Consider the following 27,264-nt stretch of genomic DNA (forward strand, 5'->3'; position numbering starts at 1 on the left):
ATTAGGTACCTCCCGTATCTAATTAAGTGGCCAGTGTATGCTTGCTGCAGCCCACCCACTTCAAGGTTCAATGTGTTGTGCATTTAAAGATGCTCGTCTGCAAACTACAGTTGTAACGCATGGTAATTTGAGTTACTGTCAACTTCCTGTCAGCTTGACCCAGTCTCGTCATTCTCCTCTGATCGCTCTCATTAACAAGACATTTTTGCCCGCAGCACTGCTGTTCACTGGATTTTTTTTTTGTTTTTCCTCACTATTTTCTGTAAACTCTAGAGACTGTTGTGTGTGAAAATCCCAGGAAATCAGCAGTTTCTCAGATACTTAAACCACCCCATCTGGCACCAACAATCATTCCACAAAGTCACTTAGATCACATTTCTTCCCCATTCTGATGCTTGGTTTGAACAGCAACTGAACCTCTTGACCGTGTCTGGATACTTTTCTGCACTGAGTTGCTGCCACATGATTGGCTGATTAGATATTTGCATTATTGAGGAGTGCAGGTGTAACTAACAAAGTGGCCACAGTGTACATTGCAGCCAGTCTTAATGCTACCTTGAAGCTTGAAAAAATGTTTTAAAATTGCATGTGAGAATTGTCTTTAAGGTCAGATTTCCATAAGTCAGGTCATTCATTATCCTACTAGGCAATCTTCTGACACTAGCACCAGAAAGGTTTAAGTTCAAAAACAAAACACTGCGAGACAAAAAGGCAAAAATGTTAATTTCTATGTAGTTATTGAAAGTCTTTAGTTAATTACACGCCTTTAAAGGCTATCAAAACTAAATAAGGTTTAGTATTTTGGATTTAAATGATAATGATGAAAATAATACAATTGGAGACCAAGTTATAGTATTCAGCATTTTTAAGCAACAGTACAATTCTTTAAATGGTGATATATCTGAATGTCAAAAATGCAATTTGCTTTAAGAATACAGCAAACAGTAACTACCCACGGAGAACCAAGAACTATTTGCTTGTTGATAAATAATCAAACATAAGTATTTTACATAGATAACCAGTGAAATAAGAAATAAAATACTAGAAAAACAGCCATCAATTAATGACCAGTTGTTTTGCCACAACTAAAAATGTGTTAAAGAACCATATTTAACTGCTTAGCTACATTCCAAGTCGACAAAAATGTCCATTTTCCACCCAGAGTGATAATAAAAAGCTCTCAACCAGAACCAAAAGGTTAAAAATGTTCTATTCTGCTGCACAGTTATTAGCGTACTTATGGCAGCTTAGGAAACTACTACAAAATAGAGTCATTAACTAATAAAGCATGGAAATAGGCCCTTCAGCCCAACTGGTCCATGCTGACTACAGTATTGCCCATGTTCAGTCCATAACCCTCCAAGACCTAATCAAATGTTCTTCAATGTTGCAATTCTACCCACCTTAACCACTTCCTCGGCAGCTCATTCCAAGTACTCACTGCCCTCAGTGACAAAAAAAAAAGTTACCTCTCAGATGGTCTTAACCCTCCCCCCGCACATCTTGCATCTGCGCCCTCTAGTTTTGGACTCCCCCAACCCTGGGGCAAAGGTTTATAGATACCCCTCATTTGATAAACTTCTATGAGAATAATCACCCCTCCTTCTCTGATGCTCCGAGGAATAAAGATCCAACTTGGCCAACCTCTCCCTTATAACTCAGGCCTTCCAGTCCAGGCAGCATCTTTATAAACCTCTTTTGCACCCTCTCCAACTTGACAATATCCTTTCTGTAACAGGGTGCAGTACTCCAGTGCAGCTTCACCAGGGGCTTATCAAGAGTGACTTGCACTATTGCATACCTTTATGTGTCGATTCATTGCAGTTGACTGAGCAGCTCGCACTAGACCTTCCAATTCAGCACCACTGAAGTTCTTAGTTTCTTGAGCAAGTTCCACAATATTAACATCATTACTTAACAGGTTGTGCTCTCGCATTCTTGCTGTGTGAATATTCAAAATTTGCACTCTGCCTTTCTCATCTGGTAAACCTGAAAAGGGGAAGGGGATGAAAGTAAGGGAAATGATGCAAAGAAAAAAGTAACAGAACACATTTTAAATACTAAAATCTTGTTGCAGCTGAACATTCAAGTCTTAGCAATGAAAAAGTTGAAATCCCTGCATGGACACACTTTTCCCCTTGATTTTCTTTTCCCACCTCCAAAGTAACAGATAGTCTTTGTTGCTTTGACAGTTATACAATGCAGTTTACATTAGTAATATGTCTGCATTAAGGTAACAACCCAGTGGACTTGTTACAGTACGAGTAACTGAATACTGCCGAGATAAGCACTTTCTTCCTGATTATTACACTTCTAAAATTTTCGTGGATTGTAATTCTAAATCACATGGTCAGATTTACAAATGGAAGTGTAAGAACTACAATATCACTGGAGTAACTTTACTTATAAACTGATTTTCAACAAGGAAAATCAACTACCATTAGAAAGAAAATAAGACTGGTAACACTCAATACATTAGACAGGATCGCGGGACAGAAAAATTGGTAAGTGTTTTAGATTCATGAACTTTCACACCTAATGATGGCTTAAAACCAAAGCATGGAGGAAATTCAAGTTCCTCTATTCCTGGGGAAAAAATACCTTTAAAGCTCCCAACCTGGGGTCCACGGATCCCTTTGTTAATGGTAGGGGTCTGTAGCATAAAAAGTGCTGGGAACCACTGGTTTGAAGTTTATCATTAACTAATGAGATGGCATATTGAATTTATTTTACTTCAAAGGGATTAGCTAATGGAATTGCATGCCAGAAAATACAGATTCTTGAAATCTGAAATAAAATCTAAATGCTGTAAACACCGCGAAAAATGAAGCAGATTTAATGCTTTTGGTCAATGACTTCTCAGTGTAGAGTCAACCCAATATATGAACTCAACTTTTCTCTCCACAGATGCTGCCTGACTTGTATTGTTTTACCTATAGATTTCCAAATAGTGTGCAGTTCACTAGTAACACTTCCCAATCAACCCAAACTTTCCTCTAGGAGGTACCCTGACTGAGGCTGTAATCCCAGTACAGGCCATCAATGTTCGTAAGTATAGGCTGGAGTCTGAACATGGCTCCGTGCTATAAACACCACCTTGTTGTGTGTATTTGGGCTCTCAGGAATATTTGAATAATGGGTAAGAATCAGTATATGGAAGAGTTTAACAACTGCTGTAATACTCTAAAGAGAGGGGCAAAAGTTTGAGGACATAGTCACAAGAATTGGTTGTTTGGCCCTTTTAAGTTATTAAGCTCCAAGTTCTGTGTTGATTATAATTATCCCAATGCATCCATCGTCAATTCTTTAATGATAAAGCAAAGTGTCTCAGGCAAAGAACTTAATAATATTAAGATGAATAAACAAGCTTCAAAAATTCACTATTTTGGTACTGAACTATTGAAATAAGCTGACATTTCCTGCACCTGTGAAAACACTGTCTTTTTCCAAAAGTAAATTTGGAATACTTGATGCTGGAACAAGGGTTCATCATGTGGGTCAAAAGAGGTCTATGCCTGCAAATCCTTCATTAGGAAAATAGACCAAGCAGTAATGCAGAATCATAGGAATCTAACAATTTTAGAGGAAAAGGTAAATCAAACCAAGGATGGGTGGAGCTGAGAAACAGGAAAGGTATGGCCACATTAGTGGGATTGTATTACAGACCACCCAATAGTCAACGAGACTTGGAAGAGCAAATCTGCAGAGAGATAGCAGGCAACTGCAGGAAACATAAAGTTGTGGTGGTAGGGGATTTTAATTTTCCATACATTGATTGGGACTCCCATACTGTTAGGGGTCTAGATGGTTTAGAGTTTGTAAAATGTGTTCAGGAAAGTTTTCTAAATCAATATATAGAGGGACCAACTAGAGGGGATGCAATATTGGATCTCCTGTTAGGAAACGAATTAGGGCAAGTGACAGAAGCCTGTGTAGGGGAGCACTTTGGTTCCAGTGATCATAACACCATTAGTTTCAATTTGATCATGGACAAGGATAGATCTGGTCCTAGGGTTGAGGTTCTGAACTGGAAGAAGGCCAAATTTGAAGAAATGAGAAAGGATCTAAGAAGCGTGGATTGGGACAGGTTGTTCTCTGGCAAAGATGTGATTGGTAGGTGGGAAGCCTTCAAAGGGGAATTTTTGAGAGTGCAGAGTTTGTATGTTCCTGTCAGGATTAAAGGCAAATTGAATAGGAATAAGGAACCTTGGTTCTCAAGGGATATTGCAACTCTGATAAAGAAGAAGAGGGAGTTGTATGAAATGTATAGGAAACAGGGGGTAAATCAGGTGCTTGAGTAGTATAAGAAGTGCAAGAAAATACTTAAGAAAGAAATCAGGAGGGCTAAAAGAAGACATGAGGTTGCCTTGGCAGTCAAAGTGAAGGATAATCCAAAGAGTTTTTACAAGTATATTAAGAGCAAAAGGATTGTAAGGGATAAAATTGGTCCTCTTGAAGATTAGAGTGGTCGGCTTTGTGTGGAACCAAAGGAAATGGGGGAGATCTTAAATAGGTTTTTTGCGTCTATATTTACTAAGGAAGCTGGCATGCAATCTATGGAATTGAAGGAATCAAGTAGTGAGACCATGGAAACTGTACAGATTGAAAAGGAGGAGGTGCTTGCTGCCTTGAGGAAAATTAAAGTGGATAAATCCCCGGGGCCTGACAGAGTGTTCCCTCGGACCTTGAAGGAGACTAGTGTTGAAATTGCGGGGGCCCTGGCAGAAATATTTAAAATGTCGCTGTCTACGGGTGAAGTGCCGGAGGACTGGAGAGTGGCTCATGTTGTTCCATTGTTTAAAAAAGGATCGAAAAGTAATCTGGGAAATTATAGGCCGGTGAGTTTAACATCAGTAGTAGGTAAGTTATTGGAGGGAGTACTAAGAGACAGAATCTACAAGCATTTGGATAGACAGGGGCTTATTAGGGAGAGTCAACATGGCTTTGTGCGTGGTAGGTCATGTTTGACCAGTCTGTTGGAGTTTTTCGAGGAGGTTACCAGGAAAGTGGATGAAGGGAAGGCAGTGGATATTGTCTACATGGACTTCAGTAAGGCCTTTGACAAGGTCCTGCATGGGAGGTTAGTTAGGAAAATTCAGTCGCTAGGTATACATGGAGAGGTGGTAAATTGGATTAGACATTGGCTCGATGGAAGAAGCCAGAGAGCGGTGGTAGAGAATTGCTTCTCTGAGTGGAGGCCTGTGACTAGTGGTGTGCCACAGGGATCAGTGCTGGGTCCATTGTTATTTGTCATCTATATCAATGATCTGGATGATAATGTGGTAAATTGGATCAGCAAGTTTGCTGATGATACAAGGATTGGAGGTGTAGTAGACAGTGAGGAAGGTTTTCAGAGCCTGCAGAGGGACTTGGACCAGCTGGAAAAATGGGCTGAAAAATGGCAGATGGAGTTTAATACAGACAAGTGTGAGGTATTGCACATTGGAAGCACAAACCAACGTAGAACATACAGGGTTAATGGTAAGGCACTGAGGAGTGCAGTGGAACAGAGGGATCTGGGAATACAGATACAAAATTCCCTAAAAGTGTCGTCACAGGTAGATAGGGTCGTAAAGAGAGCTTTTGGTACATTGGCCTTTATTAATCGAATTATTGAGTATAAGAGCTGGAATGTTATGATGAGGTTGTATAAGGCATTGGTGAGGCCGAATCTGGAGTATTGTGTTCAGTTTTGGTCACCAAATTACAGGAAGGATATAAATAAGGTTGAAAGAGTGCAGAGAAGGTTTACAAGGATGTTGCCAGGACTTGAGAAACTCAGTTACAGAGAAAGGTTGAATAGGTTAGGACTTTATTCCCTGGAGCGTAGAAGAATGAGGGGAGATTTGATAGAGGTATATAAAATTATAATGGGTATAGATAGAGTGACTGCAAGCAGGCTTTTTCCACTGAGGCAAGGGGAGAAAAAAACCAGAGGACATGGGTTAAGGGTGAGGGGGGGAAAAGTTTAAAGGGAACATTAGGGGGGGGCTTCTTAACACAGAGAGTGGTGGGAGTATGGAGTGAGCTGCCAGACGAGGTGGTAAATGCGGGTTCTTTTTTAATATTTAAGAATAAATTGGACAGATACATGGATGGGAGGTGTATGGAGGGATATGGTCCGTGTGCAGGTCAGTGGGACTAGGCAGAAAACTAGACAAGAAGGGCCAAAGGGCCTGTTTCTGTGCTGTAGTTTCTATGGATGAGATAATCTGATTGCACTGGAATCCACACTGGGGATACTGAGTCTAGAAGCATCTCTAAAAAAAAAAAATAAATCAAAAAAGTTGCAGAGACAAGAAATCTGAACTTCAAGTAGAAAAGTCGACTACTTTTTTTTCCACCCCATAGATGCTGCCTGGCCAGATGAGTTTCTCCAGCATTTTGTGTGTGTTGCTCAGATTTCCAGCATCTGCAGATTTTCTCTGATTCAAGTAGAAAATCTTGGAAATGCAGCATCTGTGGAAAGTGTTCAGGTTCCAGGCCAAAGAGCCTTCCTCAGAACTATTCCTATTGCCTCAGCACCAACAGTCGGTTGGCCTCTCAGAAATAGCTGGCCTTGTGGCCAAAAAGTTTAAAGTTATGTCCATCTCCACCTTGGTACACCTATCAAAGGAGCTGTACTAGGACCAGCACACAAGAGCCATAAAAGTGCCTCTACTTTCTTAGAAATTTGCATAGATTCGACATGCCAACAAAATCTTTGACAAGCTTCTATAGATGCACAGTGAAGAATATCCTAACTGGATGTATCACGGCCTGTAACAGAAACACCAATGCCCAAGAACAAAAAAATTATAGAAAATGGTGAATACAGCGTGTCCATAGGCAAAGCCCTCCCCATCATTGACTACATTTACATGGAGTGCTGCTACAAGAACCCCAAAGAACCCCACCACCCAAACCATGCCCTCTTCTTGCTACTACCATTAGGAGGGAGGTAGAGAAGCCTTGGGTTCCAAACCATCATGTTCAGGAATAGTTCAACCATCAGCCTCCTGAACCAGAGTGGATAACTTCATTCACCACTACTCCAAATTGATTCTACAAATGCATTTTCAAGGACTATTTACAGCTCATGTTCTCAGTATTATTTTTGTTTCCACAGTTGGTTTGTCTTCTTTTGCACAATGGTTGTTTGTCAGCTTCGTTTATGTATAGTTTTACGGTAAAAAAAAAATTCCCATAACTGCCCACAAAATTTTTCCACAAATGTTTTTACCTCCCTCTGCAATTGGATCCTCTACTTCTTAACAGAAAGACCACAGTCCGTGCGGATTAGTGATAACGCCCTCTCATCACCACCCGAGATTCTACCAACAATGGTTGTATCGTCAGCAACTTTATAGATGGTATTTGAGCTATGCCTAGTAGGAGGCAGAACCATGAGGGGAGCTGGGGGAGGGGCAGAGTGAAATAGGGATAGAGGAAGGGAGGGGGAGGGAATTACCGGAAGTTGGAGAATTCTATGTTCATACCAAGGGGCTGGAGACTACCTGGGTAGTATATGAGGGGTTGCTCCTCCAACCTGAGTTTAGCCTCATCATGGCAATAGAGAAGGCCTCCTCCAATTTATAGATGGTGTTTGAGCTATGCCTAGCCACACAGTCATGTGTATATAGAGTAGAGCAGTGGGCTAAGCACACACCCCTGAGGTGCGCCAGTGTTGATCATCAGTGAGGAGGAGATGTTATCACCAATCCGCACAGACTGTGGTCTTCCGGTTAGGAAGTCAAGGATCCAATTACAGAGGGAGGTACAGAGGCCCAGGTTCTGCAACTTCTCAATCAGGATTGTGGGAATGATAGTATTAAATGCTGAGCTATAGTCAATAAACAGCATCCTGACATAGGTGTTTTTGTTGTCCAGGTGGTCTAAAGCTGCGTGGAGAGCCAATGAGTTTGCATCTACTGTTGACCTATTGTGGCGATAGGCAAATTGCAATGGGTCCAGGTCCTTGCTGAGGCAGGAGTTCAGTCTAGTCATGACCAACCTCTCAAAGCATTTCATCACTGTTAATGTGAGTGCTACCAGGCAATAGTCATCAAGACAGCCCACATTATTCTTCTTAGGCACTGGTATGATTGTTGCCTTTTTGAAGTGGGACCTTCCACCCGTAGCAGTGAGAGGTTGAAAATGTCATTGAATACTCCCGCTAGTTGGTTGTCACAGGTTTTCAGAGCCTTACCAGGTAATCCATTGGGACCTTCTGCCTTGCAAGGATTCACTCTCTTTAAAGACAGTCTAACATTGGCCTCTGGACAGAGATCACAGGGTCATCAGGTGCAGCAGGGATCTTCACAGCTGTAGTTGTGTTCTCCCTTTCAAAGCAGGCATAGAAGGCGTTGAGTTCATCTGGTAGTGAAGCATCGCTGCCATTCATACTATTGGGTTTCGCTTTGCAGGAAGTAATGTCTTGCAGACCCTGTCAGAGCTGCCATGCATCTGATATCGCCTCCAACCTCATTTGAAATAGTCTCTTTGCTCTTGAAATAGCCCTCCGCAAATCATACCTGGTTTTCTGGTACAGGCCTGGGTCGCCAGACTTGAAAGCCACAGATCTAGCCTTCAGCAGACAACACACCTCCTGGATCCTCCACGGCTTTTGGTTTGGGAATGTAAAGTATTTGTAAGCACACACTCATCCACACAGGTTTTAATGAAGTCAGCAGCAACTGCAGCATACTCATCCAGGTCTGAAGATGAATCCCTGAATACAGTCCTGTAGGTGCTCCTGTGCTTCCCTTGTCCATACCTTCTTGGTCCTCACTGGTGGTGCTGCAGTCTTCAGTCTCTGCCTATACGCAGGTGTAGAAGTACAACCAGGTGATCAGACTTCCCGAAGTGAGGGTGTGGAATAGCACAGTAGGCATTCTTGATGGTGGTGTTGCGATGGTCCAGTGTGTTGTTTCCTCTGGTATTGCAAGTGATCTGTTGATGGTAGTTGCTTAGTGATTTTTTTTTCAGACTGGCCTGGTTAAAATCTCCCAAAACAATGGTAATTGCGCTGTTTCGTGCATGTTGATCCCATTACTCAGATCATCTAAAGCCTATTTGACATTGGCCTGAGGTGGAATGTAAACTGCTACCAAAATTACACCCCCCCCCTGCCCCCCAAGAACACCCCTGGCAGGTAAAAAGGACGGTATTTTACTGCTAGATATTCTAGGTCTGGTGAGCAGAATTGGGACAGCACTGATATATTTGTGCACCAAGAAGAGTTGATCATGAGGCATACTCCTCCACCTCTGCTTTTGAGAGACTCTATAGATCTATCCTGACGGTGTATAGTAAACCCATTGATCTGAATCACTGCATCCGGTACGGAAGGGATTAACCAGGATTCCATGAAACAAAGGACACGCGGTCCTAATGTCCCTCTGATTCAGCACCCTGACTCTGAGATCATTGATTTTATTTACCAGAATAGTCGGTATTGGGAGTTTAAAACCCCATTTTCTTAAACGCACTTGTAATCCTGATCTATGCCCGTGCCTCCTCCGAAGTATCCTCCGTGGGCACTTCTGACCACAATCGGTGTTGTTCCCGTCGGTTTTAAGCAGCGTTAGTTCGTTTAAACGCATTAAGACATCTTTGTTGACTGTAGTAACCTTGGAAGCAGTTGTGCTTTTCAGTCGTATCAGGCTGAAACAGGAATATTTAATCCTATCCACTGAGAGTACTGCTGCTACTCGAGTTGCGCCTAGGCACCCCAGAAGTAGACTTATTCACCGTAAGACCTTTCAGTTTGCCTAGCACTTTTTCCTTTGTAGTAGCAATGGCAATCACTCCTGCTCCCTGACACTCACGGGTCTCTGGCACACTGCTAGTGTCTTCCCCAGTAAAGACTGATGCAAAGTACTCAGCAAGTTCTTCTGCCATTTCTTTGTCCCCCAATTACTACCTCACCAGCATCATTTTCCAGTGGTCCAATATCAACTCTCACCTCCCTTTTACTCTTTATATATCTGAAAATCTTTTGGTATCCTGCTTATATTATTGGCGAGTTTGCACTCACATTTAATCTTTTCCCCTCTTATAGCATTTTTAGTTGTCTTTTGTTGGATTTTAAAAACTTCCCAATCATCCAATTTCCCACTCACTTTTGCTACCTTCTGTGCCCTTTCCTTGGCTTTCATGCAGTCCTCAACTTCCCTTGTCAGGCACAGTTGCCTACCCCTGCCATTTGAGAACTACTTCTGTGGGACACATCTATCCTACAATTTATGAACTATTTCCAGAAACTTCAGCTATCTCTGCTCTGTCATCATCCCTGCCAGTATCCTCCTCCAATGTACCTGGGCAAGCTCCACTCTCATGCCTCTGAAATTCCCTTTATACCATTACGATACTGATACATGTAACTTGTGCTTCTCCCTCCTCCTACTTCCTAAGTGTTCTTTTACCATAAGCACCCTAATAGGATCTGGATTATTACACAACACCCGATCTAAGATAGACTTTCCTTTAATATCTCAAGCACAAGCTGCTCTAAAAAAAAAAAAGCCATCTCGTAGGCATTCAACAAATTCTGTCTCGCGATCTGACACCAACCTGATTTTCCTAACCCTCTTGCATATTGAATTTCCCCCATCATAATTGCAACCTTGCCATCATTACATGCCTTTTCCAGCTCCTTTGCAATCTCAACCCCACATCTTGGCTACTATTTGGGGGTCTATATATGATTCCCATAACATTTTTTTTTAAAACCTTGCAGCTTCTTAATTCCACCCACAAAGATTCAACATTCTCTGACCCTATATCACCTCTTCCTAAAGATTCAATTCCATCCGTTACCAACAGAGCCATACCACCGCCTATGCTTTCCTGCCTGTCCTTTCAATACAAAGTACATTTTGCATTACAATGTACTGCTGCCGCAAAACAAATTTCACAACATATGCCAGTGATCCTGTATACTTACAAAATCTACAGCCTGCTAACTCAAAAGACATTCCTGTTCATTAAACTGGACATGCATTTGTCATACAAATTTAGAATCAATTAAGTGTCCCTTTTAAATTATGTCATTATTTTGCTTTAATTACTTCAGCAGTTTCCTAATGAAGAGTCATTGACCGCCAGTACTAATTTTCTTTGATTGATGCAACCTGACCCAAATATTCCCACAATTTTCAATTTTTTTTTGTTTTCCAAACAGCTAGATTATTACTTCTAGGTGTGTTGTGGTGCTGGTCGCTTCTACAAATAATGTCACAATCTTCAGTATGCAATGCAATGATTTCATATCCTTCTCTGCCACGTCCCCCAGACATTACTTCCTTCTTGATGAATTAACTTTGGTGAGAAAGGGAGAAGAATAAAGTGGAAGATGTGAACCATGGAAATATTCTTATAGTTTTATATTTTGAAAATGTGACCTTTACAGCCTAACTATCTTTATCCAACTAAAACAGCGCAAAATTATACTTTGCCAGAAAATGAGCTTGCTTGGCCAGCTTATTGAGGTAGTGCGGAGTTGCAAAGAAAGACCAGCTGGGGGGAAAAAAAACTTTAAAAGAAAGTAATCTTTTGTTAACTGACAAACTATTTAGAACACATTTTATCAAATTATTAAAATAACAGCACTGTACTAAACAAGATCAGTGAAATGCTGAAAGGTCACTCATTGAATCTTGGCACCCAAACAAACAAAGATGGCAATAAGGGGAAGTACAAGCAACTCAGCTATCTGAAGTCCAGAATAGAGAGATGCAGAGTTCTCTGCTCCATTTCAGGAGCTAGACACCATAACCATCTTACAGATGCCTCGCAATGCACAGCCGTGCATTTCCTCCATACATAAATAAATAAATAAATAAAAGGTTGGAGCTTTTGCCACTTGTATCTCACAGGGCACACCGAGGTGAAAACAATGCAAGTTGAAACAATGCTCTTGCAGCCACACAGTGAACCAATTACAAACAGAAAATCAAACAGCTTTTGGATATAGATTAAGCACCATGTCTGGGACTGGGTGAAACCAGTGTAGTCTCCAAATTGATTGTAACATAACTTGTACAAAAGATGACAAGTTAGCCTTCACAGTCAAGCTTACCAATCTCCATTTTGACCTCCAACCGTCCAGGTCGTAGCAGAGCCTCATCAATCAAGTCTGGTCGGTTTGTCATACCTAGAGTGTGTTACAGACCTCAAGTTAAGAAGGATTTTTGATATACAAATTACATAAACATGAATATAAATATCTAAAGAACAATGTATACCATAGGTATAATTAGGGCATTAAGTACAGGAGTTGGATGTTATGTTGAAGTCATACACAACACTGGTGATGCCCAATTTCGATTATATGCCCTTCGGGTCACCTACATACAGGAAAGGCATCAATAAGCTTGAAAGAGTACACAGAAATTTTATACTGATGTTGCTCGGACTTGAGGATCTGAGTTACAAGGATAGGTAAGGACTTTATTCACTATAGTCCAGAAGAATGGAGATATTAGTGGCATACAAAATTATGAGGCATATAGAATTGAAATGAGTAAAAAATCTTTGTTACATCTCCAGCTAAACGTGCAATTTATAGTAATTTATAATAAGTAGTCTGTATAACAGGATAGACAATATAACAGAGATACAGTTGTGACAGCATGAGTTGAGCAGTCTGATGACCTGGTGGAAGAAGCTATCCCGGAGCCTGTTGGTCCTGGCTTTTATGCTGCGGTACCGTTTCTCGGATGGTAGCAGCTGAAACAGTTTATAGTTGGGGTTACTCGGGTCTCCAATGATCCTTCTGGCCCTTTTTATACATCTGTCTTTGTAAATGCCCTGAATAGTGGGAAGTCCACATCTACAGATGCGCTGGGCTGTCTGCACCACTCTCTACAAAGTCCTGCGAATAAGGGAGGTACAGTTCCCATACCAGGCAGTGATGCAGCCAGTCAGGATGCTCTTAAATGTGCTCCTGTAGAAAGTTCTTAGGATTTGGGAGCCCACACCAAACTTTCTCAACCGTCTGAGGTGAGAGAGGCGCTGTGATGCCGAGGAACTTAAAGCTGTTCACCCCCTCAACCCTCGATCCATTAATGTCAATAGGGGCTAGCCGGTCTCCAGCCCCCCCTATAATTCACAACTAGCTCCTTTGTTTTTGTGACGTTGAGGGAGAGGTTGTTTTCTTGACACCACTGTGTCAGGGTGATGAATTCCTCTCTGTACGCTGCCTCATTATTATTTGAGATTAGGCCAATCAGTGTGGTGTCGTCAGCAAATTTAATTAATAGATTGGAGTTGTGGGTGGCGACACAGTCATGGGTATACAGAGAGTAAAGGAGGGGGTTTACTACACAGCCCCGAGGGGCACTTGTGTTGAGAGTCAGAGGGTTGGAGGTGAGAGAGCCCACTCTTACCATCTGCCAGCAATCTGACAGGAAGTCCAGGATCCAGCTACATAAGGCAGGGTGAAGGCAAAAGTCTGAGTTTCTTGTCAAGCCTGGAGGGAATTATGGTGTTGAATGCTGAACTGTAGTCTCAGAACAGTGTTCTCACATAAGCATCCTTCTCCAGATGTGCAAGGACAGCGTGTAGAGCTGTGGCTATTGCGTCGTCTGTCAATCGGTTGTGTCAGTAGGTGAATTGTAAGGGGTCCAGTGTGGGTGGCAGCATACTGCAGATGTAGTCCTTGACCAGCCTCTCAAACCATTTGTTTATTATTGAGGTGAATGTGACAGGATGCCAATTGTTCAGACATGTTACCTTGACGAATGCATGCAGGCGTTTTCCCCTCAGGTTGGGTGAGACTAGAACTAAAGGTCATAGGTTTAGAGTGAAAGGAGAAATACTTAAAGAAAATCTGAGGGAACTTCTTCACTTAGTTGGTGGTGTGAATGTGTTATGAGCTGCCAGCGGAAGTGGTAAATGCAGGTTCAATTTCTACATCTAAGAGAAATCTGGATAGGTACATGGATGAAAGGGGTGTGGAGAGCTATGGTCTGGGTACACAGATGGAACTAGGCAGAAGACCAGGCTGACATAGACTGGATAGGCTGAATGGCCTGTTTCTGTGCTGTAGAGCTCTGAGTCTAGGTAGGTACACAGTTGGTAAAATATGTCCAAGGCACTGGTTACCTAATCATTCCACTAATAAAAGTTATGCAGATAGATTAAGGCAACCTTGTCAAATAATAGATGATTTAAATCAGGGGCTTCCAACCTAGGGTCCACGGACCCCTTGCTCAATGGGTTTGGTCCATGACATAAAAACGTTAGGAATGCCCAATTTAAAAGATGGCTTGAAAGATAATTTCTGTAATATTAAGTTTTCTCTTTTTAAAATTATGAAAGCAGTTGCAGTTTCATGCAATGGATTGACCTGTCCCATTCTGGGATCAAGAATTCAGCATGCATCTCTGGGCTCTCCCAGAACCATTAAAACAAAAAAACACTTGTCTCAAATTTGAAACAGCTTGTAAAAATACATGCAACTTCTTTATTTTGGCGATAACTTGACTCTAAAATTGAAACCACTGACCAGTTTAACAGAGAACCTAAAGCAATATTAGTTAAAATCATTTAACATCCACATTAACAGAACTTGTAAAACATACAGATAATGGAGGTAGAGAGGGAAGAATAACATGTTATTCCAGTGGGATTTTTGCTACAACATAAAGCACTTCAGCATTGCATCAACACAACACCAAACTATAGCATAGAGAGAGCAGTGGCAGAAGTAATTTCTTTGTACATTACTACTCTTCTGCTGATGATGGACCCTTGCCCAAGTGCTGTCATGCAAAATGTCCAAAATGCCAAAAGGCAGGCAAGCCAGCTCACAGTCCTTACCGATAACAAGGATGTTATTGAGCTGCTCCACTCCATCGATCTTGGAAAGCAGCTGATTGACAACTGTGTCGTGTACACCCGTGCTGCCTGCCATGGTCCCTCTCTGCTTGCAAATGGCATCTATTTCATCAAATATGATGATGTGCAGTCCACTGTTTGCCGCAAGCTGTGAAAGGACACAACAAAACTCTATTGAATTAAATGTTAAGGTAGTGGCTGCTAGAAAGGTGACGTCTACAGTGTAGACATTGTTCTGGAAATCTGTCCTCACCTCAGTGATCTGCCTTGACATTGGCTGAGATGGGAGATGACCTTTACAAAAAAATAAACTCTCATCCAGAACAGATGCAAGAACTTTAAGCCCACTGTCCAAAATAACAAGCAACATTTAACTAAAATCAGGGTTAATTAAAAGACCCCATTCATAGACTCCATTCTGGTTGAAACTGGCAAGACTGATAAAACAAAATGAAAAAGTCTGCTGCATTTTATATTGAAATAAGTTAACTAAACTAAGGCTCATTAAAACTCAATGTCAATGAAAATAAATTCACGATACGTTTTCAAAAAAAAATCCAATAAACTTTGTCATGGTAAAAATGATGACGAGAACCTTCAAGAACCTGCGCATTCATTATAAACAGTTCTGTATTAGTTACTGTCACTAGCAGCATTCGAAGGTGTCATTGCTGTCACTTGATTCCACCTAAATGCAGCTTTAGAACCATGCCTTTTCATTTAATTGCTTTGCAGAGTATGGGCTTCCCCATATTGCGATAAGCAGCTGCTTACAAGTTTATAACCACATCCCTTCAGTATGAATTTTGTAAAAAGTTTCTCAAAAAGATGAACAAACCACCAATAAAATACCAAGAGCATGGCTATGGCCACTAGCAATCATTAGCTACTGTCACTGAAGGAGATTAGAAATCATTAATCCATAACACCAACAGCAAATTGTTTCCTCTAAAGTGTAATTAAAATCTGATACAGCTAGCTCTACAGGATTGAAAGAGAAAATTTTGGGTATAAAATACGCTGGGTTTAGAAGTTACATCTGTATTGCTTGATAATGTTCAACATCCCAGTGCTGACAAATATGCCCATCCACCGCCAGCTGCAAGCATTCCTGAAATGCTCTCCATTTCCATTGTCTGCAACTATGAGAAGCATCTTGCCACAAATAAAGCATTCATGATTCAGAACACTCACCCTCTTCTGCTCTTCCTCTGCATCTGCAAAGAGCTTCCGAATGTTCGCTTCAGATTCACCCACATATTTGTTGAGAATTTCAGGCCCATTCACAACTTTGGGCTCACGGGCATTCAGCATCTTGCCAATTTGTCGAGCCATTAGGGTTTTCCCACATCCTGGTGGACCATATAGCAGAATACCTTTCACATGCTTGCAACCTAGAAAAAAAGGTGTAGACATACTGGAGAATGAACAATTAAAGATACGGAAACTTTTCAGAGCTAGAGGAAAATTCTGAAGTATGTAATTAAACTTTGATGAAGTTGTAATTTCTAGCATTTTCCATTAAATTGGACCAGTGGTTCCCAACCTGGGGTCCATGAATCCCTCAATTAATGGTAGGGCTCCATTGCATAAATACTGATGGGAATCCCTGAATTAGGAGCTCCAAAGTACAGTCAGCACTCCTTATCCGTGAGGGATTGATTCCGGGACCCCTCGCGGATACCAAAAAACGCGGATGCTCAAGTCCTTTATTCAACCTGTCTCAATACGGTGGATCTTAGGACCCAGCGGAACCCTGGACCTTATTTAACCTGTCTCAATACGGTGGACATTAGGACCCAGCAGCGAAGCTCTGAATCTGCTGTGTTTCTGTTCACAAAAATAATCATGATCATGATTGAAAATAAAGTGGAAATGATAAAGCGATCGGAAAGAGGTGAAACGCCATCGGTCATTGGAAAAGCGTTAGGCTACAGTCGGTCAACGATCGGAACAATTTTAAAGGATAAAGTGAGAAAGGCCCTGTCCCGATTAAAGCTACAATTATTACTAAGCAACGCAGTGGTTTAATTATTGGGTTTTGGGGTTTTGATCCTCCATATCAACACGGCATGGATGGAGAGCGCACTCGGGAGCGTCCCGTCACTGGATCGAACTCGGGAACTTCCGTCCCCGAACCTGGTGCTGAAACATACGTTTCTTAAGTATTTTATGTGCATAGAAAGGTAAAATATATACTAAGCAAACGTTTGACTAACTGACATTAAATAATACCAGATGTACCTGTTCCAACTTACTTAGTAAGAGAACTTTTGGTTCTTTTTCGATTCCGATCCACGATAACCTACGCACATTCTCCCGTATACTTTAAATCATCTCTAGATTACTTATAATACCTAATACAATGTAAATGCTATGTAAAATAGTTGTTACACTGCAATGTTTAGGGAATAATGCCAAGAAAAAAAGTCTGTACATGCTCGAACAGCAAGTGCTGGAAGAGCACTTCCGGGTTTTCTCAATTCGCGGTTGGTTGAATTCGCGCATGCAGAACTCACGATTAAGGAGGGCCGACTTATAAAGTATGCAAATAGAGCACAAAAAGACTACTTGAAAATCAAGCGAAAAGCAATGTCATCTTAGGCAGTAATAATTACATCAGATAATGGTTCAGGAGATGGTTGGTCTATTCCCTCAAGGGGAATGGAAGGCGAGTTGGGGAATTTATGGGATGACAGCACAGTGGCTTTTCATGCTACTACCTCAGTTCTGACCTCTGGTGCTCTCTATGTGGCGTTAGCATGTTCTTTAAGTCTTGGCTTCTTCCCATATCCTATAAATGTGTAGATTGAGTGCCTAATCTGCTCAGCAACATTGCTCCTAGTGTATACATGAGCTGTAGAATCTGGGGGGAGTAGATGGGAAAGTGGGGAGAATAGATCCGAGGGAAAATTTAGTGGGGAATTCAGAATGCTCTGTGAGCCAACAGACTTAATAGGCAAAACGACCATCTCCTATATTTCAAGGAAATATGGACAAAATAATAAATTAGCAAGATGAAGATCAAGGATGTAAGAAAAATGTCCAGACTAATTATTAAACATGAAAGGCATAAAGGAGACAAGCCTAATGCAGGCATAGATGGGATGAACCAAAAGGGCCTGCTTTTGTATAACTGTGATAATGAAAGTATAGCACAACAACACTAAACCTTTCAAACATATCACTACAAACTCAAAAAGCATTGACTCAAAGGACGAAAAAATAAATAATGGCACAATTAGAGAAGGGAGAAAAGAAGGGATGGAAGGACATTCATAAGAGCGAATGAAGGAAAAACACAATGAGGGGATTAACAAACAGTGAAAGATGGGTGAAATTGCAGGAATTGCATAGTATTTTAACACTGGTAGCAGGGGAATTAACGAAATCTTTATAAAAACAAAGAAACATCTAAAACCACAACATGAGATTTAAATCAACCTTATTAACTTTTTGAAGATGTAGCAGAAATGATGGACAGAATACATCTTTGAAGTTATCCAGATTATGGAATTCGGCAAACCCCAAACTGGTTTATAGGGTTCAAGTTAAGTTAATTGCTAAGCAAGCAGATATTGGGAATTAATTCACAAGGATCACCAGTGCTGTACCTCTGGTGTTCCCCACTTACAAGAAATTCTAGTGTTATGATTCTTCATTTACAGGTACAAATTAGAACTATGACAAGGTAGAGGTCGACATCAGTAAATATGTGAAGTACATGTAGAAATATCTTAACACTACATTCTGAGTGAGACAACATGAGAGGTTTGGATTGAGGGAATGGCGAGGGACAGAGGAATCACTTCTAATCACTTGGCTCAAAAATACTTTGTCTCCATCTTTCTTCAAGTGTCAACTTCATCCTCTCCTCTTCACTCATTCAAAGCATCCAGAAGATAGATCAGAAATTTAGTCCAGAGCATGAGGCAAAAGTAAGAGTTAAAAGGAAGAAATAACAGCCTTTGCTTAAGACGTAATTCAATGTCTCAAAAAATTCAGTAAATTATGTTAAAATACATCCAAAGCTTTACCGAAAGAAAAGTTTTAAAAGGACAAGTCTAATAAGTATAAACCAACACTTAAACTGCAGAACTGCAGCAGGAAAATTCCTTCAAGTAGCTGTGGGCTAGAATACAATTTATTAAATTACTGGCTCCAGATTCAGCCTGCAGCATTCAGAGCTGCTAACCTGTGTTCGACACAATTAAAGATTGCAATACTCCAGACATGCCTGCTTAGGTCTTCCTTCTTAACAAGGGAAGACTAGTAATATGCAGAATAAACACCAACACTTAAAAAATCACAACCCAACTCCAAAGGAGAATGTGCAACCCAACTTCATTGGAGAATGTGTGACTGACTTGATGAAATGAGCTTCAGTCTAACTGAATAGAGGGCAATATATAACTGGGCTCAATGGTGCTGTGCATCAAGCACTTCTCAACGATTTTATATACTAGTTATCTGGAACAACAGGTGCCATGAACAAAAACACACTCAGCTCTTCACACCTGCTCTACCATTCAATATGATCATGGCTCATCCACCCCAAGACTCATCTCTCACTTCAGCTTTGCCTGTTCCCAATAGCTTTCAATTACTGGATCTTTCAAAAAAAAATCTGCCTCTTGAAATACCTCCAGTAACCTATCCTCTGCAAGCCAGAATTCTAGACATTCACACTCTGTGAGAATTTCTTTCTGGGCATCTGAGCTTTAAATTACTAGGCCTCTTGTGAATTATGTTCCCTTGATTGGGAATATCCCATTAGTAGAAACATCTCAACAACTACCACATGTCCCTTGGAATCTTGCATCTTCCAATACCAACCCCACCCCTTGATTCAGTGTTCAACAAAGTTCGAGGTGGCTCAGAAGGTATCAATAGACGAGTTAAAAGGGGCACAAAAGTGGCAAATGGAATTCAATCCAGGAAAACAAAACTTAACAATTCCACCTTAAATCACAAGAATACAAAATAGTAGGATACCAACAGCAGACTCTTTAATCAAAGTGCCTCATTTCACATTTTTCAGAATTAAATTTAATCTGCCACTTGCTGTCCAGTCTGCCAGCCTATCTTCTGAAGATGCCATAGTTCACTGATAAAAGCAGTACATGCAGCTAAAGTGGTTAAGTAGGGTTACAGGAGAGCTGCTTTATTGGCCAAAATGCAAAAACAAAGAGATCACAGTCAGTCAGAAAGCACAAAAACAGGTCTTTCAGCCCAACTGGTCCACATCGGCAAAGATTCTCATCCAAGTTGGCCACATTTAGTCCACATCTCTCCAAACTTTTCGTAACCATGTATCTACCCAAGTACCTTTAAATATTGTTGACATGCCTATCTCAAACACTTGCTTTTGTAGCTCATTCCATGCAGTGAACACATTATAAGGGGAAAAAAAAGTTGCCCCTCAGGTTCCTATTAAATCTCTCCCCCATTATGTTAGAATTGGAAGGACTGAAGGAAATCTAGGAATAAATTTATCCAAATGTAAGTGTTTGGGAGTGTGATGGGGGGAGGGGGGAAGAGAAGAGATGGAACTCACGATCTCAAAGAATGGTGAGGCACAACTTCTCAACATATTTATAAATGCCCCTAGATAAATGCTACAAGAGCTCAACAAGTTTCCTGATCAAGGAATAGGAGTAATCTAAATTCATCTATGAAGAGGACCATGAATCAAATTGTGTCCATCACTCCCCTATATTCAGAAAGGGGTTCCTCTATGGTCTGCGTTCAAGAACATGCATTATCTCAGTCAATTCTAGGTGAGCAGCTGGAGTCTTGTCAGCCTCATCCACACACTACATCAATTCACCAGAAAGTATCCTACAACTCTCTCAGAAACAAAAAGAACCTGGTTTCTATATAGATCTGTATGCACACCCTCTGCAAACCACAGCCAAAATTAATTCACTCAACACATTCATGGAAATCCAACCTAAAAGCCTTCTGGTTTGTCACAATGGAGGTCGAGCATGGGTGCCACTGAAGCATAATGGTTAGCACGACATTATTACAGCTCAGGACGGAGTCTGGAGTTCAATTTGTCAATGATTTAGATAATGGAATTGATAGCTTTGTGCCAAAGTTTGTGGATGGTAGGTAGGTAGTGCTGAGGAAGTAATGTGATTGCAGAAGGACTTGGGCAAATTGGAAGGATGGGCAAATTGGCAGATGGAACATAGTGTTGGGAAATGTATGATAATGCATTTTGGTAAAAGGAACAACAGTGCAGACTATTATCTAAATGGGGAGAAAATTCAAACAGAGGTGCAAAGGGATTAGGAGTCCTCATGCAAAACTCCCAGAAGGTTAATTTACATGTTGAGCCTGCAGTAAAGGCAACAAATGCAATGTTGGCATTTATTTCAAGGGGAACAGAAAATAAAAGCAAGGAAATAATGCTGAAGCTTTCAAAGAGTCAGGCTGCACTTGTAGTATTGTCAACAGTTTTGGCCCCATATTTCAGAAAGGATGTGATGTCATTGGAGAGAGTCCAGAGGAGGCTCACAAAGATGATTCCGGGAATGGAGGGGTTAATATATGAGGAGCATTCGACAGCTTTAGGCCTGTACTCACTGGAATTTAGAAGAATGTGGGGGGGGGGAAGAGGGGGAAAATCACATTGAAACCTATCAAATGTTGAAAGGACTAGATAAGATGGACGTGGAGAGGATGTTTCCTATGGTGGGGGTATCCAGTACGAGAGGTCATAGTTAAAATTGAGGGGTGACCTTTTAGAACAGAGGTAAAAAGGAACTTTTTAGCCAGACAGTGGTGAATCTGTGGAATGCTCTGCCACAGACAGCGACAGAGGCAAAGTCCACGGGTATATTTAAAACAGAAGTTGATCGTTTCCTGATTGGTCAGGGCATCAAAGGGTATGGCAAGAAGGCAGATATATGGAGTTGAGTGGGATCCGGGATCAGCCATGATGAAATGGGAGAGCAGACTTGATGGACTGAATGGCCCAATTCTGCTCCTATGTCATATGGTCTTATGGTCTAATGGTCTAATCCTGGTGCCATTTGTAAAACATTTCTACATTCTCCCTGAGACCGCGTGGGTTTTCCCAGGTGCTCTGGTTACCTTCCATCATCTAAAGATGTACTGCTTAGGTTAATTGGTCATTGTAAATCAAGGGTTCCCAATCCTCCTTGGTTAATGGGGAGGCTCATTGGCATAAAAAAGGTTGGGAAATCCTGCTGTAAATTGTCCTGTGTTTACACTAAGGTTAAATTGGGGTACTGCTGGCTGTGTGGTTTGAAGGGCCGGAAGGGCCTGTTTTGCACTGCATCCTTGGTGGCTGATAACAACTCAAACGTAGACAACTCTCTAACAAAATTATAAATCTAAAAGCAACATACATGTATTGTACCAGTGTACCAGTGCATGTATGGAAAGTAAATATACAAATTGTATTAGCATACATCGTTAAAACCATGCCACTATAGGCAAATATCTTTTCTGTGCAACATCTACTTGGCTGACTGATATACATGTTGTAAAGCTCGTTTCATTAACAATATAGGCAGCAAAAATCAATTGTTCTTTCAATTATAAAAGTGTTACAAAAGTAGTAAAAAGTACTGTGGAATTGAAAGTTTTAAAATGAACTGGCAAGACTGAACATAGCTACCTCAACTTCCCTGGGCAGCGTATACTGGCAGTTTTACTCCCGCCAGTGAGTTGGATTGCAGCCCCTCAGGTCATTGTTCTTGACTAGGTTCAGCAAAAACTGATAATCAATAAAACAAGGGGTGACTAACAGCCATAACGAGAGTCACTAGCTAATTTTACAGTAGGGTGAAATAACAAATTCATACCAGTCCTGCCAAATTAGTGTTAGGCACCATGCATTAATAAGTACCAACTGGCAATTGAATCCTTTATATATATATATATATATATATATATATATATATATATATATATATAGAGAGAGAGGGGTGTGAAGTAAGATTGGGTGATGGGTGAAGTTCAAAGATGTAATACTGAACTGCTCCCAGCTAAAATATGCTGAAGCTAACAAGGTATTGAGAAGCAGTCAACTTTTCTCGGGTCACACACCCTATTACTGTACAATCCTTTATTTACTGAGCCTTCAACAAGTTGTCAGAAATAGTGGTCAAGGAAGCAGCAAGGAACTGTACTTTCTCACTCTTGTAGAGGACAAGATTGATAGTAATTAGTAAAGCATTTAATTACATTATAAATGTAATTATATTTATTTCAAGCACAGCTGAATCTTCATTATATAGGAGTGAAAGACACATTCAGTGACCTTTCATTAACTAATAATCCTTTTTTTAAAAATCCATGTGATTCAAAATTACTTATGTTTTCTTAAACATCTTAGTGCTAGAGTGCCAAAGTGAATTAATTCATTAAAAACTCATGCCAACATTGAGCTTCCCAGAAATCATACCCCAATAATATACCTCTTTACAATTAGCCAGCTACATTACACAAGATTCCTTAAAGGGCTCTGATGCAAACATAGGGAATTTTTTCTGAGCCATAAAATTCCCAATATAGTTTAGCTCCTGAGTACCCAATTATTGGTTGTGTTCACGTAAAGGACACAGTTCCCTTTATTAACACTCTTCCCACTCTAAACTACACTGGCTCCCATTCTGACAAAGCCCAATTTTAAAATGCTCATCCCCATTCATTCCACCCTCTCCATTTTCAAATTTTTGTCTCTCCAATTTCCCAGTCCTCTTCCGATTCTTATGTCTTGCACATACCAGATTTCCTTTGCTCAACCACTGACTAGTCACCTGGCACCCCAAGTCATGGAATTTCCTCCCTTAAAATAGGTGCAGTCATGCCGCATATTGTGATGTAACTTGCAGAAAGCCCAACATTCTTCAGTGATTAAAGTAAGAAAAGGTGAAAGGTTTCAATTCTGAAACAGCAAAACATGATGGAAGGAAGGAGAGTAAAACTTTACACCATGAATGATGCTTGTGTACTACTCATATGAACTAGCTCCTTGCTTGAATTATCAATCCTCTTTTACCTACTTAATCTATTCACTTCACTTTTCCCCTCTTTGTTCCTTTGGTCACTTGTTAAAATGTCCCAGCTGTAGAGCAAAAGTGTGCTCAAAAACCAAAATATGAAAGGATAATGCGACTAATGACAAAACAAATTGGCCCTGGCCTACTTTATTTAAACAAGACAAGTAAGCTGTTAGCGCAGATGAGCCAAGGATTCCAAATCTGAGCCACTACCATGCATAATTTTTTAGTCCTCATGTCTTCTCTTAAAAGCTTTGAAGAAAAGATTATTCTATTGCACTACAATTACCCTCATCTCCAGTCTACTCAGATGGATTGATTTCACTGCACTTGTACGATTGAGTTGAAAAATATGTCATGATACTAATCCTATAACTGGCACACCTCAGGGGTGTGTACTTAGCCCACTGCTCTACTCCCTCTATACCCATGATTGTGTGACTAGGCATAGCTCAAATACCATCTATAGATTTGCTGATGATACAACCATCGTTGGTACAATCTCAGATGGTGATGAGAGGGCATACAGGAGCGACCAGTTATCTGAGTGGTGTCGCAGCAACAACCTTGCACTCAATGTCAGTAAGACAAAAGAGCTGACTGTGGACTTCAGGAAGGGCAAGAAGAGGGATCACAAACCAATCCTCTGAGCGATCAGAAGTGCAGAGAGTGAGCAATTTCAAGTTCCTGGATGCCAGCATCTCTGAGGACCAAACCTGGTCCCAACATATCAATGCAGCTATAAAGGTAGCAAGACAGCAGCTATATGAGTTGGAAGAGATTTGGTTTATCACCTAAAACACTCAAAAACTTCTATAGATGTACTGTGGAGAGCATTCTAACAGGCTGCATCATGGTCTAGTGGGGGGGGGGGCGTGGAAGGGCACTACCTTTAGGGAGTCCTGCACAACGACTCCCAAGGCCCTTTGCACTTCAGCTTTTTTTGTATTTTCTCTCCGTTTAGAAAATAGTCAACCCTTTCATTTATTCTACTAAAGTGCACGATCATACACTTCCTGACACTGTATTTGATCTGTCACTCCTTTGCCCATTCTCCGAATATGTCTAAGTCCTTATGTAGCCTACTTCCTCAAAACTACCTGCCCCTCCACCTATTTTCATACCATCTGCAAACTTTTCAACAAAGCCATCAATTCCATCATCCAAATCATTGACATATAGCGCAAAAAGAATCAGTCCCAACAGAGACCCCGTGGAACACCACTAATCATCAGAAACCAATCAGAAAAGGATCCCTTTATTTCCACCTTTGCCTCTCACCAATCACCCACTGCTTTATCCATGCTAGAATCTTTCCTGTAATACCATGAGCTCTTAGCTTGTTAAGCAGCCTCACGTGGGCCATTCGTCAAAGGCCTTCTGAAAATCCAAGTACACAACCAATTCTTTGTCCATCCTGCTTGTTACTTCTTTAAAGAATTTGAAGATTTGTCAGGCACATTTTCCCTCGAGGAAACTATGCTGAACACAGCTTATTTTATCATGTGCCTCTAAGTACCCTGAGACCTCATCCTTAATAATTGACTCCAACATCATCCCAACCACTGAGGTCAGACTAACTGCCATATAGCTTCCTTTCTTCTGCCTCTCTCCCTTCTTGAAGAGTGGAGTGATATTTGCAATTTTCCAGTCTTCTGGAACCATTCCAGAATCTAGTGATTCTTGAAAGATCATTACTATTGCCTCCACAATCTCTTCAGCCACCTCTTTCAGAACTTTGGGGTGTACACCATCTGGTCCAGCTGAATTATCTACCTTCAGACCTTTTAGTTTCCCCAAGAACTTTCTCTCTAGTTATGGTAACTTCAGGCACTTGATGTCCCCTGGCACCTGCAGACTTCCACCATCCTGCTAGCGTCTTCTTTATTAAAGACTGATGTAAGATACTTATTCAGTTCATCCACTATTTCACTGTCCCCCATTACTACAACTCCAGCTCAGCTTTTCCAGTGGTCCAATATCCATTCTCACTCCTTCTACCCTTTATGCATCTGAAGAAACTGTTGGCATCCTCTTTAATATTATTGGCTAGCATACTTTTGTATTCCATCTTTACCTTCTTAATGACTTCAGTTGCCTTCTGTTGGTTTTATTTATTTATTTATTAAAAGAGATTCCAGTCCTCTAACTTCCCACTAATCTTTGCTCCATTATATGAACTCTCTTTGGCTTTTATGTTGGCTTTGACATCTCCTGTTAGCCATGGTTGTGTCATCTTTCCTTGACAATACTGCCTCCTCTTTGGGATGTACATATCCAGTGCCTTCCAAATTGCTTTCAGAAATTCCAGTCATTGCGTTATCCCTGCCAGTGTTCTTTTCCAATCAATTCTGGCCATCTCCTCTTTCATGCTTCTTTAATTCCCTTTACTCCACTGTAACACTGATACATCTGACTTCAGCTTCTCCTTTTCAAATTTCAAGGTGAATTCGATCATATCATGATCACTCTCCCTTAAGGGTTCTTTTACCTTAAACTCTCTAATCAATTCTGGTTCATCGCACAACACCCAATCTAGAATAGCTGATCCTCTCATGGACTCGACCACAAGCTGCTCTAAAAAGCCATCTTGTAGGTATTCCAGAAATTCCCTCCTGTAATCCAGCTCCAACCTGATTTTCCCCATCCACCTGCATATTGAAGTCCCCCCATGACTATTGTAATATTGCCCTTTGGGCATACGTTTTCTGTCTCCTGTTGTAATTTGTAGGCCATATCGTTACTACTGTCCTGGGGTATGTACACAACTCCCATCAGGAAGATTTCACCCTTGCATTTACTTAGCTCTATCCACAATGATTCAATAGCTTCTGACCCTATGTCACCTCTTTCTAAAGATTTGATTACATTTTTTACGAACAGAGAAACACTGTCCCCTCTGCCTTCCTGTCTAACCTTTCAATACAATGTGCATCTTTGAAAATTAAGCTCCCAGCTGTAATCTTTCTGCCATGATTCAGTGATGCCTACATCATACCTGCCCATCTGCAACTGTACTGCAAGTTCATCTACCTTATTCTGTATACCGTGCACATTCAGATGCAAAACCTTCAGTCCTGTATTCACTCTTTTCAATTTTTCCTCAACATTTTGATTCCTAAATGTGTCTGAAATCTTACCAACATCTGCCTCCACAACCACTCCACCAACTGTTCTGGCATTCTGGTTCCCATCCCCCTGCAACTCTAGTTTAAGCCCTACCATGCAGTGTTAACAAACCTTCCTGCCAGGATATCACCGGCATATATTGTGAAATTTGTTAACTTTGCAGCAGCAGTACAATGGAATACATGACAATATAGAAAAATACTTGAATTACTACTGTATATATGTCTATCAAATAGGCAAATTAAATAGTGCAAAAGCAGAAATAAAAACA

At 40.9% G+C, this 27,264-nt stretch overlaps 1 protein-coding gene across 3 annotated transcripts in view; it reads right to left on the reverse strand.

Moving 5' to 3' along the window:
- Window positions 1-27,264, reverse strand: part of LOC140191537 (vesicle-fusing ATPase) — a 292,320-nt gene that overhangs the window by 134,268 nt on the left and 130,788 nt on the right. For all 3 annotated transcript variants that reach the window (XM_072248989.1, XM_072248987.1, XM_072248990.1), the window contains exons 9-12: window positions 16,018-16,217; window positions 14,806-14,971; window positions 12,062-12,136; window positions 1,802-1,989 (exon numbers count right to left, since the gene is read on the reverse strand). In XM_072248989.1, the coding sequence (XP_072105090.1) occupies window positions 1,802-1,989; window positions 12,062-12,136; window positions 14,806-14,971; window positions 16,018-16,217 (629 nt within the window). The remainder of the gene's footprint in view (window positions 1-1,801; window positions 1,990-12,061; window positions 12,137-14,805; window positions 14,972-16,017; window positions 16,218-27,264) is intronic.

This window comes from Mobula birostris, chromosome X (genome assembly GCF_030028105.1).
Source record: "Mobula birostris isolate sMobBir1 chromosome X, sMobBir1.hap1, whole genome shotgun sequence".
NCBI classification, from domain to species: Eukaryota; Metazoa; Chordata; class Chondrichthyes; order Myliobatiformes; family Myliobatidae; genus Mobula; species Mobula birostris.